Genomic DNA, 14,545 nt, shown 5'->3' with positions numbered 1-14,545 from the left:
CTTAGCACATTTCAGACCCTTGACAAAGATTAAAGAGCAGGCCAGACAAGTGGCATCTCTGGTTTTCAGGGAATAATGCACGTTCCATCTCTGAGGGTCACTTCATTCCTACTCTGAATCTAAGCACTCACTTAGAGCCATAATGGCGGGAGGAATTTATTCGTTTTCACACAACAGAATTGCCAAAGCTAATTACTAACAGATATGTGTGAGTGTTCGAGAAAGGGAACATCAGCTTATGGATTCAAAAGCAATTTAGTGTGTCTTTCTAGGCAAATCCTTCTCTAAAAATGATATCCATTTGGATTATCCCAAATACTTGATTATTTACCACCAGGAGATCTTGGTCATATCTCATTTAGGGATCCTCAGCTATGGTTTAATCCTACATCCGCATGCTGTCCACATGTGTGAAAAGAACATTTCTCGTAAAGACATTCAGCTTAGAAATACACACCCCTTTTTCCTAGAGTTCTTCTTTGTGGCAGTTATTTCTGAAGTTCAGGAGGTAATACCGGGCCTATCATTTCTGCTTCACCCCTGTGACTTACCGACATATGTAATCATCATCCTGCCTTCCTGTTTGTTTTAAATTTAGAATTTTTCCTAAATAACGGCTCCAGAAACTCTCAAAATTACCTAATTAGTAATAACACTTTGCAAATGATAAAGAGCATTTCCCAGCTAGTTGATTCGGTTAGTTAGAGCAGGATGCTAAAAATTAGGCCATGGCCACAGGTTTGGCCTCTGGCGAAGGTGTGACCAGGGTCTCAGGAAGGACCAGGAGACAATGTGGATGGCAGAACAGAGAGCCATTCCCACTAGAAGGAAAACAATATTGCTATTGGGTCAGTAACAACACATTGGGAGGACAGCATACCTTAAACAAAACAAAACAAAACAAAAACAAAAACAAAAGTAGGAAGGGAGGGAAAGAGGCAGGAAGGAAAGAATAGAAGGAAGGAATAGAAAGAAGGAAGGTAGAAGGAGGGAAAGATGGCAGGCAATTATTTAACTGTAGACAAGTTCATGGAGATAAATAGAAAAGAAAGAATAACAGAAGGAACCGGAATCTGAAGCATGGCATGACCTTTAATCAGGGCTCTTATTCTTAGCAGGCTGTGAAGCAGCTTTGTCTTTACCTGCTCAATGGATCCCACAATGCTGATACACTGCTTTAATTTGGGAAGGCTTTCTCTTGAGAGACATGTCTTTTCCAGCTCTAAGTATGAAGTGCTCCCAAGTGTGGCATTCTCTGTGACAGATGTACTACAGTGATGCTTTAGCTGACTCCAAACCCATAGCTTCCCCGTGCCTGAGTGGTCTATTTGATGTCCAAGAGTGTGTTTCCTTTGAGAACATGTCTTTACCAGAATATCATCCAAGAAGGTAGGGAGGTATAATCCCTTTGTTCTAAAACAGCCATGGTTAAACTCTGGAACCCCATCCCCATGCCAGGGCTATTCTTTCCAAAGGTCTGAAAGGCATTTGCTGCTGTACATGGATGCCTTAGGCCTATGCCTTTGGAAGGCACTGCCTGAGAGTGACCTGAGAGGCCTCTCCTTTCAAAATCTTCTCCCAAGGTCGCTCCATTTTCACTAATGGCCCCAATTTCACGGGAGTCTCTGTAAAGAGAAGGAATTTCAAAATAATTTTCATAGCTCCAAGGAAACCAGATTGCCTGGCAAACCTCCTGTCCAGGGATGCACTTCTTCGAGAAGTCTCAGGGTCTTGTCAACAGGGTCCAACATGTGACTGGCAGGACCAGCCAGCTGCAGACATGTCCATTGGTGTTGACTATACGTGTCTGTTCCTCACTCAGGAAGCCTGGTCATTCTTCTCTGAATTCTAACCTTCCCACCATCAGACTCCATTCTTGAAGGGAGGCAGAAATGCGACCACGGGCCATTTCTGTTGGGACAAGTGCCACTTGTCTTCCATCCATTGTGGCTCCTCCCACCAGCACTGATGTCTGCTACAGGACACATTACTTCTCCAACTCTCGCCCATCCAAGACGAAGGAATTCGTCTTCATCCACCAGACAGTTTGTATCCTTACTTGGTGCGTTAAGATCAGAAAGGGTGAGAGTCTTGGCAAGAAGTCTTTTCCCATCATTCCTATGCCTATAACAACTCTTAAGAGTAGACAAAAGCTTACTGCTGTTGAAAGTCAGCCTCTAAAATTCAAGGAAATTCCCTCTCTTGGACTTAACACTTGCTTTTTTGCATTTTTACTTGAGATGACAGTCTAACTATTCCACTGCCTGGAACCTGAGGAAAGAAAAAGAATTTGAAGGTTTTCTTTCCTTTATTAAAAAAAAAAAAAATGTGTTTGCTTATTGTCCTTTAATTGTAAATCATCTCTCAGCTTACTTTTCTTTTAGATAGCTTTCTGCCTTGAATTTGTTAATAAATGTCAGTTAATACTTGTTTAGTAAAGACAAACCATGAACAATCTAACAGTAATACTCAATACAGTACTGTGGCACAGTAGTTATTAATTACTTGGGTCTTTTTCTTTGAGTTCTCTGAAAACTCTTCAAAATGCAGAGAGCAATATAATCCTACAATTTGGTAAAGATGGGCTTATACATCTGTAAATGCTAACATGCTGAACACAATCTGTTCCTTAAATCCCTAAGCAAGAAGCAATCAGTACAGTAAGCTGATACCTGGCTTACAGAAAGGCAGGGTGTGAAATATCTATGCCCTCCCCCTGCCCCAGGCCATTAAGAACATTTAGACCATGGGGCAGAATGTCTATTTTTCTAGTGCAACAGGTTTCAATGATGAAATGTAGTGATTTCAGACCAGACACAGACACAACACAATTTCCTTTTCTTTCTTTTTTTTAAGGGATATGTATGATATATATTGCTGTTGTCATCCAAACCTCTTCTGATTTTATTTTTAAATCACATTTATTCCATTTTTTTCATGCAGAAAAGTATAAGGAAGAAAACTATCCATCATCCCATTCTTAGAGAACCTTCTTGACATTTAAAAATAAATGTGATATGTTTATATGTCTTAAAATTTCGATCAGTATGGAGAGAAGCAAAATGAAAAAGCCAATGCTTCTTTAGTTTTATTCATTATGAGATTTCAGATTCTCTCTATCTGGGGACAAGTCCAGGTATGTCCCCTAAGAAGATACCAGATTTAAGAATAAAAGAACATATGTCAAGAGAAACCTAGAGAGTGGCAAGGGTGATCACACACAGCATAACGCTCCTTGTAAAAATCACTCTTGGATATTAACAGAAAGTGGCAGAGGAACTGTAAATGCTGGAAACTGATGGCCTGTTAGAAAGTCAGGAGAGATGGGACAGCTTTGATGAGCATATTTGAAGTTATTGTACAGACTGCAAAGAAAGATTTCACCCTGTTTTTCAGGACTGGTGAATAACTTACGAATGAATGGGAAGGCAGTGACATGCTTCCATTCATGCATGTGTAAAAAGTAGATCCCAGAGATTATGGGGTCAGCTGACCACAACAGAGTAAACTTTTATATGATCAGTTTCCTTGAGTGATTTTGTAACACTTTTATAAAAAAGATAATAGCTTTGAGTGACCTCTAAGATATTCTTCTGGTGATGAGTTTCATGATATATACTAGCCAGACTTTCCAATTATGCCATGTATGTAAGTCAAAACTGGGATCCACATCTTCCCAGCATTGATAAATGACAATGTGATAGTGCGTGTCTTGACCACTCATTTAAAATAGATTGCAATCCTATTTCATCTCTTGTGACACTTTCCTTTCACAGATCATGAAAGTCACAACACCTTCGAGAATTGTGAAATCACCATGGGATTTTGATTTTTTTATTTATAATGGTGTCATAAACAAGACAGCCCCGGACTTCTTAGCATTCAAGGAACATTTTAATTTATCTTGGGGAAGTATTTTTTCCCTCTTGGAACACATCGAGAAGTTTCTCAGGGACTATGCAATACCAGAAGTTAAAATAAAAGGGAACAATTTGGTAGCCTTCCTTCCGGAGTTTGAGCTGAAGAATAAACTTACCAGATACGACTTTCTCTCACTGTTAGAGAACCCACTTCATATCCAGATGATGTTAAATCTTCCAGGGCAAAGGTACAAGGGCCAAGATGGAAGGTCAGAGGCTGCCAACAAGATCCAAGCCACATGGAAATGCTTCAAGGCAAGAAAATTCTTCCTCATCTATCGCCAGCAGAAGTGGGCATCAGGTGTGATTTCCATTGCGTGGCTCTTACATTGCCATAAGACCCGAGTGAAGAAGATCCTGAAGGAATCACGTGAGAGACACCTGGAGAATTTCCGTATCCGAGCCAAGGTACACAAGGCTGCCAGCTGTTAAGGCAGACCTCTTTTTCTAGACATTTCTTGCTTGAGCGATTGCAATAAGTTGTCTCTTTATCTTCTCTTTCTCTCTCCAACTACCCTCCTCGTCAACCTCGCTCGCCTTCCGCTCTTCGTGTATGATGCACAAACCCTACATGTGTTTGTACATCATATTTTAGCCCTAATCAGGAATCTGGCTTTTGCACCTGTAAAATCTATTGCAATTTTTTTCTATAGAAAAAAATTTTTTTTCTAGAAAAAAAAAAGTCCCTTCATTTTGACTATTGTCTTTCTGTCAGAAAATCAATGTTTTAACTGCACTACCTTTTCTCCCTATATATACCTTCTGGCACTTTAATTTGCTAGGAAAAAAAAATCCTCTCTCGTCTACATTGCTGTCACCACTTTGTCAGAAAGTATTTAAGTTTGCAGACAGCCTTTTAATTAGTGCTCACAATTTCATTTATGTTTGCTTTCTCTTTTTTTCATTCATATTCTGTTAATTAAGTGAGCTGCCTCTAATCTTCCCCTGCCAGTAGCATCATGTAGCCACCTAATTAAATTAATTGGGGAAGATGTTTTAAGTATGTAATTAAATCAATTAATATAATTTATGCCTGGCTTAACTGTACAGTGGAAAAACAGCTGAAGTTTGACTAGATGAATCCACTACAGCTTCCTGTCACTGATCAATGCTCTTCTTGATTTTTAGCATCTGGCAGCCAACTGGAATCGCATCAGGACCTCCAGGAGGACTATTATCCATATCCCATCATTAGGTATAACACTTTTGCCTGCAAATCTATCAGCAACCTCTATTACCCACCACATTATGGCTCCTTGATTGAGTTCAAGGAAGGCCCCTTGTTTTATTCAAATTGGTCTCGGCAGGAAAATGTTCTCGACATGATGAGAGTAATAACACAGGGCCCTCGCTCGAAACGGCGTTTAATTTGGGGATTAAGCAAATAAAGTCATTATGTGGGGGCTGCTATTCAGTGGAGAGGTGATTTGCTGTAATTCGCTTTCATCTGTATGAAATGAACTAAAAAGTTGTATTTTTCCCCCTGAAATAACAGATAATGTTTTCGATCTTCTTTAATGATAGAAGAACACAGGCTTGCGTGTGTTGTTGCTGTTACGCCAATAAGCCAGGATATTGCTTGTACACTGTTTTTAATCAAATGTGCAGTCAAAATGATAAGCTACATTCTCTGAAATTATTTAGTTCTAATTACGAGCAGATGGGATGCTTTATTTGCACCTAGGGCGCCTGAGCAAAAGGAAATGCTGTGTGAACAAGAATAATTAAGAAGTTGAATAGTGTTTTTTGTGCTTAAATAATCTGCAGTTTCATGTTAATTAGCACTAATGTAATTATTTAATTACATTTATGAATTGGGGAACTTAAAAGCTGTTGTCTGCAACACAGTAGTAAAATAGGTATGCCAAAATGACATTGGGAATCTCAGAAGTCTGCACTGGAAGTTCCTTTAAAATACGAGCTGCTGTCAAAATGTGTGGGTTTGTTTGCTTGCTTATTAGTTTTGTTTTGTTTTGCTTTTTAATCTACCTAGTGTGCTAAAAATTTCCTTGGTGAGACCAAATTTCCCAAGCTGACTTGGTATCAAATCTTCATATTACATATTGGCTCTTTGTTAAGGCCTTTTAAGTAGAGCGATGCATTAAGTGATCTATAGTAATAGAATTCTAGATTGCAATTTATTTGTGCCCCTCTGTGAGTATATGTGTGTGTGTACTTAGGCATAGTATAGAGCATAACACATTTAAACAGTAATATGAAAAAAAATAAACCAACACTAAAATTATTATATATTATCTTTTAAATTAGTAAAATATTAGTAGTAATAAATTAATGCAAACTTTCCTAGAATCTAGAGCGCTTACAGAAAAGTTAAGAAAGTATGTTAGAGCTGCACAGAGCCTTTTAGTTTGGGTCTTTTTATGGCTCACAGAAGAAATTAGTTCCTTCTTAGGATGTAAGTGAGGTAAGACAGATCTGAATTTCATTCCAAGTTGGATTTTGTTTTGGTGGGACTAGTTTTGCACACAAAATTAGTTCACACTCAGAAATTGCACTTGTAATTGATTACCACCAGAGAGGCTAATTGCAGACACAATTAACAGACCCGAGTCCCTTGGAATAAGGTGCAAGAGCCTTTTGCTTCTGCAACTAATTGTGGCCCTGACCTGGTATTATGCGGGAAATTTTGTTTTGTGTTCTCTATTTTATTCAAAACTAGAAATAGGACAAGACCCCCACTTTGCAATGTTGACAGCATGAAGGTATCACAGGCACAATTTCCACAAACTCCTTCCTTCCACCTGTCACCCTTCAAAACCCCAGTGCAGTCAGCCATGCAGAAAAGTCTGATAGAAAAGAGCCTTTGTCCAAAGAGGTAATATTTTGAAAATAACAGGCAGTAATCTAAACTGGGTAATAAAGAATAATTTTACATGAAAATGTTTTAAAATTCCAAAAGGGTTTGCTGGATATAGATTAGGTAGAAAAATAACCTGGTCAAAAACTAGAATTGCATTATTTTAGATCTGATATTAAAACTAGTTTTCTTCTAGAATACATATTCTCAGCTTAAATAAACACATAATAAATCTGAAAGTCTTCCCTATTGTAGTAATTTTTGTTTGTTAACAACGTAATAACCCATTTTAAAGAATAATTGCTAATCATATATCTTCCAAGAGATAAGACTAAGCATATATATTTTTCTCAACTGACCATTTAAAAAGCCCAATTACACATTTTCACAAGAGAATAATACATGGGCTCTGATCAAATAGTATTTGTTTCTATAACCTATGCTTTAGGTTTTATAAAATAACCTGTGGCTATTAAATTAAATTTAGGTTTAAATAACATTAACCTGTCACCTCATACTTATTCCACAGACATAATTCTCAAACCATAACTTTCTTTAAAAAATGATTATGGTATACCTTTTTTGTGTGCACCACTTTCCCTGTGAATTCTTGAAGATTTAGCTAGTCACAACATGCCTACTTTGTCTCCTGCACTAGGGACAATTCATGAAAACAAAAGTAGATAAAAGTAAAGCCCTTTTTTCCTCTAAACACATGTCCCCCAAAATCTATTCAATATAGTAATTTTGTTTTCAGAGTTGAGAGGGATTCACTAATCAAAATCAGTTGGTAGACATGTAAGGTTCAGGTAGGCATTTAATACAAATCACAGCCTTGTCCTCTTTTTCTCTTTCTACAGGAGATTTGCAATCAATTCTGGTGTAAAATTAGCCCTAGAAATAATTACACCATGTCACTAGCCAATTAGGGCTGCACTAACTTGTTTGAACCCTAAAAATGAAAGATTAGTAGCTGATAACTGTACAGTATATTGCAGTTATAGGCATTTGGTTATTTGTTTATGCAGTTTTGCACACACAAGAATAATTGCATTCTCCAAACTGATGATCATGTAGAGGACCACAGTAATGTTTTCAGTAATGCCTTTGACCACAAAATATTTATCATGTATTTTCAAGTCTATGGCTTGATAATATGAACATTGAGACAATTACACATTGCAGAGTAACCTCTTTGAAAGGAGTAATTATAAAACTTGATTGACTGTTAGGTATTTTGGGTAGTATTCCTAGATGTAACAAAGTTTTAGCTCTTTTTAACAAACAGGAGAGGTGGGATGCTGTTGATTCATTGTCCAAAGAAACTGATCAGCCTTGTAATTTCATAAGATGATAGAAAAAAACCTCATCCTTTTCAGAGTATATAGGCTAATCTCTTAATTGGATATTAGATATTTTTATCATTTTTATTAATGAAATACAATGAAATACAAAAATATAACAAAATAATCTACTACGGTTCATAGCAGGAATAGAATACTAGGGTCTATTTTAAGCAAAATCTATCAGTCAAATAAGAAAGAACTGCAACAAAGAATCCTAATACCTCTAGAAAAATCAGAGGTCTAAATAAAACCTAGGAACTAATTCTGCTTCCAGTTTCTCTGGCCAAGTTATTTCCTCCACTTTTAATTTAACCCCTGTGCTTCTTTATTACAGTGCATCATTTGGTGCTACACTTAAACTCAGTGACATTTTAAAATATATTGACATTAAATGAGATAGGCCAAGTGTGGAGCAGGTATATGAGGCCCCGCCAGCCAATTAAACCCCCAGTGATGAGTTTCCTCTCTTACTTCTCTTCCTCTTTTAAAATAAAAATAAGGAATTATTGGGATTTTCTCTTTTCTTTATGTAATCTTTTATTTCATTGCCAATTGATTTAATGGCTAAAAGGAATCTATATAGTTCAGCATCATTTTTTTTTCCCCCTCTGTGCATTACTTCAGCAAATTATCCTTGGAGCAAACACCATTAGTGGTCTCCAAGATACTCCCTTCCATAAAGTTGTGGATTCTGTTGTTGTGAGTGTCGTGAAAAAACAACATTTTTCTACTGCTCTGTACTATCACGGAGGCCTTAAGAATAGGAAAACTTACTTTTGTGTATAACTGACCCTATCCCAAATGTCCATGAGACAGTAGCTCCCTAACCCCACTCCCTTTTATGGAAAGATAAGAACCGGATGTCACCTCCCTTTGTGAACAGGGGCAAGGGCAGAGGACCACAGCCAAGAGTGTTACCTCTGAAATCACATTCTTACTATGTCTCCAAGCACACTGACATCTTTCTGCTTTCTCATTTTTGGGTTGACAACTCAAAGACACAAGAGACTTTGTTCTTAGGGCTAAGAAATTGGGACTTTCAGTCAAATCTTCATGGTCTTCAACATGTATTTTGGCAAGTTAGCTATGGAATCCACAGTTCAGTTATGACATTGTTATACTAGATCCTTGAGACAGATGTACTGCCAAGATCTCCCAGATATAGTTCCCCAAAATATACACATCCTTTGAGATCAGAAACAAAGTGCACTTAAACTGTCCAATTCCTTTTCAGCCTGAATTAAAATGAAAACACATTGTATTCATCGATGTTATATTCATCCAAGTAATTCAAATCAACACTCCTTAATTGGTTAGACCAGAGTTGGCCCCATGACCCTGTAATATTAAGTTACACAGTTGGCCTTGTCCTATCTGATGTTGCACCATGAAGTGCAGAAGCAGCACTGAACACCAGCTCATGAGCTCTTCATGAAATGGATTAGTATTAGGATATGGTATAAAGAGTCTTGCATTTACTAAGATAAAACTATACTCTTTGTCATCGCCTTCATTGTCATAAAAAAATATTAAAATGTTTGTTCAGCTGTTCTCAAACTTATACTTGTAACAACTATTGAGAACCCTAATAAGCATTGTTTCCATAGGTTGTATCTATCAATATATACTGTACTGGAAACTAAAATTGAGAAACTTTAAAAATATTTAATTTACTTTAAAACAACAATAGGGGTGCCTGGGTGGCTCAGTTGGTTAAGCGTCTGCCTTTGGCTCAGGTTATGATCTCAGGGTCATGGGATCGAGTCTTGCATCGGGTTCCCTGCTCAGTGGGGAGCCTGCTTCTTCCTCTTCCACTCCCCCTGCTTGTGCTCTCTCTCTGTCAAATAAAAAAAATAAAATAAAATCTAAAATAACAACAATAAATCGGTTACCAATGTAACCTGAATAACATATTTTTGTTAAAAAACCTTTATTTTCCCAAACAAAAAAATTTAATGAAAAGAGCTGCGTTGGTTGACAAGTTAGCAAATCTCTTAATAGAACATGGTTGGATTCTCATATCTATTTCTGTATTCAATCTGTTGCAATATGTTGTTTTGATTGAAGCATATGAAGAAAACATGGCCCTACGGAGATAAGTATTTGGAAAAGGGAAAACTGTTTTATACATTTTATAGCCTTTTCAGACAATTGCGTATATTCTTCTTTGATTTTATACCAAAACTCAACAGTGAATGGGAATTCTTATGTTAGTTACAATGTGGAATTTGAAATCCTATCAATAATTTTTTTGCATTTTATGAAAAAGGTTATCATCTTAGTATTATTTTGAAAATAGTTTCGACCTTCCAGACTCCCTAAAAGGGTCTCAGGACCTTCTACAGTCTCTAGACATTGCTTTGAGAATCACTGGCCTTAGCTCCATGCAATAATAAAGTCACTGATAAAAAGTTCGAATAAGAGAAAGTCTTCCTTCTCTCTCTCTCTCTCTTTTTTAAAGATTTATTTATTTGAGAGAGAGAGAGTGCGCGATCAGAGGGAGGGAGAGAATCCCAAGCAGACTCCCCGCTGAGTGAGTGTGGAGCCCAAAGCAGAGCTTGATCTCACAACCCTGAGATCATGACCTGAGCTGACACCAAGAGTTGGACACTCAACAGACTGTATTACCCAGGCACCCCAAGTCTTCACTCTTTCCAGAACCGTACAGAATCCATTTGGCCAGTTTAGTTTGAGAATATTTTCAACACTCAACAAATACTTCAGCACCTCCTGTGTCTTCTACGTTCCCATCACAAAATTCCCTAATCCCCCTCAGCAGCCCCCCCCGAAACAATGCTCAGTTTAATTTTCATCAAACTGGCACTGCGTATACCACATACGTACATAAAGAACCCAGATAGGTGTCTCTCTTACTATCTCTTAATCTTTGATCTCAGTAGCTTGTGCTTTCACAGTTGCACAAGTAATTAAAACCTAGGTATAACCATAATGCCTCAATCACATTTCTCTGGATGACTGCAGTATGCTGATGGGCAATCAGTTGTGACATATGTCACATGTTCCCTGAAAATTTTTATGATTAGAGTACCAAAGTTGGGTAACATTAACTTTTTTATGAATTGGAGTAATTCAAGATCGCCTCTATAACGATGTCACTTTGCTCAGCTTCTATCCAGTATGCTTTCTTGGATGGAAGGGAAAGGGTTGGAGTGATAGCTACTGCTATTGTCACCCGGTGTTGGCCCCTAGGAGTAGGGGATGCATGTGAATATCACACAGCACGTGTTTCAAAATGGGCAAATAGTTGAGACCTACTGCTCCAGTCCATCAGATTGAGGCCTGGTTGACTACCATCTTAGGCCAAGGTGATCAGATAAATGACAACTTCTTGGTAACCAGAAGTCCATTGTTAACCTCTTCTCTGCCTTAGGTACCCTGTAAGGAATAGGACCAGGGGACAAAGGGAACTAGAAATCAATCACAGGGTGATGAGCAGGCTGTTCCAGAATATGTGCTCCAATGCAACAACAGGGGCCTGTCACATACCAGCCCCAAGGAGGCACAGTCACTGTGAGCAAGGCCTTGCTCATGGGTTTCTGCAGTTTCTGCAAAGGCAAAGCCAATCCAGCAGAGCTAGTTTCCTGGGTGCAAAGAGGCAATTAGCATCATCTGATAGGAGTTTGTGTGGGAGTGGAGATAGGGATGAGAGAGGAGAAAAACGCAGAGATGAAGGTGGAGGAATGATAACGAGTAACCACTGGTGAGCATCCTTGGTTTGGCAGAACAGCAAAGGTAGTTGGATAACTTCACAGAGGCATCTCTCAGGTATCCTCCTTTGATGTGAAGCAGAGGCTATAACATTTTGAGAAAAGATGGAATATTTTCGCATGTGATGGGGATGGCCATAAGGAAAGAGGCTGGGTCCCTCTCTCAAGTGGTAAGGAAGAAAGAGTGCCCCTTTATGCCAGTGCTGTTTTCTCCTAGGCTGATGAGGACCTAGAAAGAGCTACAGGTCCCACTCACCATTCTTTGAATTCCCACAAGTTCTCCAGATCAGAGACCCCATTTTATAAAAGTTGAAAGAAGAAGATGGAAGGTAGGCATCGTATCCATTTTCTTTTTTTTTTTTTTTTTACAGATTTTATTTATTTATTTGACAGAGAGAGACACAGCAAGAGCAGGAACACAAGCAGGGGGAGTGGGAGAGGGAGAAGCAGGCTTCCTGCGGAGCAGGGAGCCCGATACGGGACTCGATCCCAGGACCCTGAGATCATGACCTGAGCGGAAGGCAGATGTTTAACGACTGAGCCACCCAGGCGCCCCTTGTATCCATTTTCTATCACCCTTTAACAAGTTTCCAAAAGCTTAGTGGCTTAAACAATAGAAGTGTATTATCTTAGAGCAATAATTCTGTAGTTCAGAAGTCTGAGAGGGGCTAAAAATCAAGGTGTCAGCAGGACTGCACTCCTTCTAGAAGTTCTAGGGGAGAATCATTTCTTTACCCTTTCCAGCTTCTAGAAGCTGCCCACAAAGGTGTGAATGAGGAGAGCCCTTGGCCCCCTTTCTCCATCTTTAAAGCCAGCAACAAGCATCTCTATGTGCCTTTCTTCTATAGTCACACCTTCTCTAATTCTCTCCTCTCTTGCCTCCCTCTTCCACTTTTAAGGACCCTTGTCATTACACTGGGTCTAGCCAAATAATCCAGGATAATCCCCTTATTTAAAGGTCAGCCGATTAGCAACCTTAATTCCATTTGCAACTTTATTTCCCCTTTGTCATGTAACCTAACATATTCGCAGGTTGCCGGGATGAGGACATGGACATCTTTGGAGGGCCATTATTCTGCCTGCTGCAACAATTGGAAATAAAAGTGAGAAAAGAGGCAGAGGCTCTTTGTCCCTTCTAGAGTTCTCTGCTCACATTTGGAGAGTCTTGCCTCACTCTTCTTTTATGCAACCACATTTATGAAAGAGCTAAATATGTCCTATCCGAACTGTATAGTAATTTGTAGGTTTATGTGATCTTGGACAAGAGACAAGGCACTTACCCTGGTTTTTCTTATCTATAACATAACAGGGTTGAAGTAGATGGTGTCTCAAAAACTCCCCCCGTGTTTCTATCTGACCTCTGAAGTACCAGTGTCTCTGCAGATTATATTCTGAAATGTGGTGGTTCATTGCCACTGGGCAGGTCTGCTGAGTTCCCCAAGGCCACAACATCCTTGCCGATAGCTTAGTGTTTAAGTCACTATTGGATTTAATATATGTACTGCCAGCATTGATGAGCATCTTTTCACCTGGATGTCAACACGTACTTTTGTGGGTGTATGAAACATAATAAATCTGACTTTTTAAAAAAATTGACTCCCAACTTCTGCTCTGCTGATGGCAATGTTCACTGCATTGTACCTTGTCCATGTAGAATGGTCTGTGGCTTGCCACAGGATTTTTTCTTGTTATGGGCTTTGGAAGCACATATACCCCATAACATTAAAATACCTTATGTTTGTACAGCACTTCACAGTTTACAAAATGTCTTCATATCTGTTACTTCATGTGAGCCTCTGTAACAGTGTTCTGAGATTGCTAACATTCAGTTATTTAAAATGGGTGTATTTGTAGGGTTAACTGAGTAACCAGTTCTGTCATAATTCTGCATAGACATTTTATATGCGTCCTTGATCAGTGGTAACAGAGGTACCAAGTAATTTGTTGGAAAACTGACCTCCAGCACTTGATTGAAACACAGACTTACTCACATGCGGCAACAAAGTGATCAGACATCCTTTATATTTTAAATTGGACATCATCTTAATGAGACATCTCACACTGCCTTTTATCTTTACTTTTGAAAGGAAATGCATCCGTGGAATGCTCTCCGGCATTTTTCTTAATCATACTTTATTCTTTAGGCATTTTTCCTGCCTTCTTATAGTTTGGATATAGAAGTTATTCACAAGACATCTTCCTAAATATTTATCTGAATATAGATAGAATTATACATATGCAAAATCCTAAGAGTCCCAGTACTGCAATCACACATCAAGACAGCATTGTCTGCAGCGGTCTACACTTTCATATGTGGAAGGGTTCCCCAACCTATTTTAGAAATTAATAATTTTTCAAAAATAACTCGAACAAGCTATTTGTCCTTCTGCCTCTGTAGTTCTGAAGTTCATCTGCATAAAGCAAAAGGGAGACTTTAAGATGAATTGTAAGCTCATTTAATTTCCAGACGACGTCTAGTGTTTAAACACTGACATCAAAGCAAAGAGCCAATTATCAGAGTGCATTTGATCTGAAGCCCTGTTGCCTGAATTGCTATAGTTTTCCTTATGCTGAAAAGGAAATCTGTGTCACATCTCAAAGATGTAATATTTAAAATCACTTTATCTAAAGCAGTTTAACTTGAAACATGTGTTTGGGCTCACTAACCACAAGGAGGCATTGAAGCATCTCTTCAAAATGTGAAAAGCAATTTTACTCAAAAAAAAAAAAAAG

The 14,545-nt window shown here is 38.5% G+C and overlaps 1 protein-coding gene and 1 long non-coding RNA gene across 4 annotated transcripts in view; one reads left to right on the top strand and one right to left on the bottom strand.

Annotated features, from left to right (window-relative positions):
- Positions 1 to 14,545, bottom strand: part of LOC118532492 (uncharacterized) — a 177,378-nt gene that overhangs the window by 56,368 nt on the left and 106,465 nt on the right. The gene's annotated exons all lie outside the window — the stretch shown is intronic.
- IQCH (IQ motif containing H) overlaps positions 1 to 14,545 on the top strand; it is a 209,030-nt gene that overhangs the window by 105,583 nt on the left and 88,902 nt on the right. For 2 of the 3 annotated variants that reach the window (XM_078078714.1, XM_078078713.1), the window contains exons 1-2: positions 3,780 to 4,328; positions 5,049 to 5,115. In XM_078078714.1, coding sequence (XP_077934840.1) covers positions 3,780 to 4,328; positions 5,049 to 5,115 — 616 coding nt within the window. Of the gene's footprint in view, positions 1 to 3,776; positions 4,329 to 5,048; positions 5,116 to 14,545 lie in introns of those variants that run through there. The other variant, XM_078078712.1, reaches the window with a different exon arrangement.

Source organism: Halichoerus grypus, chromosome 8 (genome assembly GCF_964656455.1).
Source record: "Halichoerus grypus chromosome 8, mHalGry1.hap1.1, whole genome shotgun sequence".
NCBI lineage: Eukaryota > Metazoa > Chordata > Mammalia > Carnivora > Phocidae > Halichoerus > Halichoerus grypus.
The sequence above is the reverse complement of the archived record's forward strand: the minus strand, read 5'-3'. Positions and strand labels throughout refer to the sequence as shown.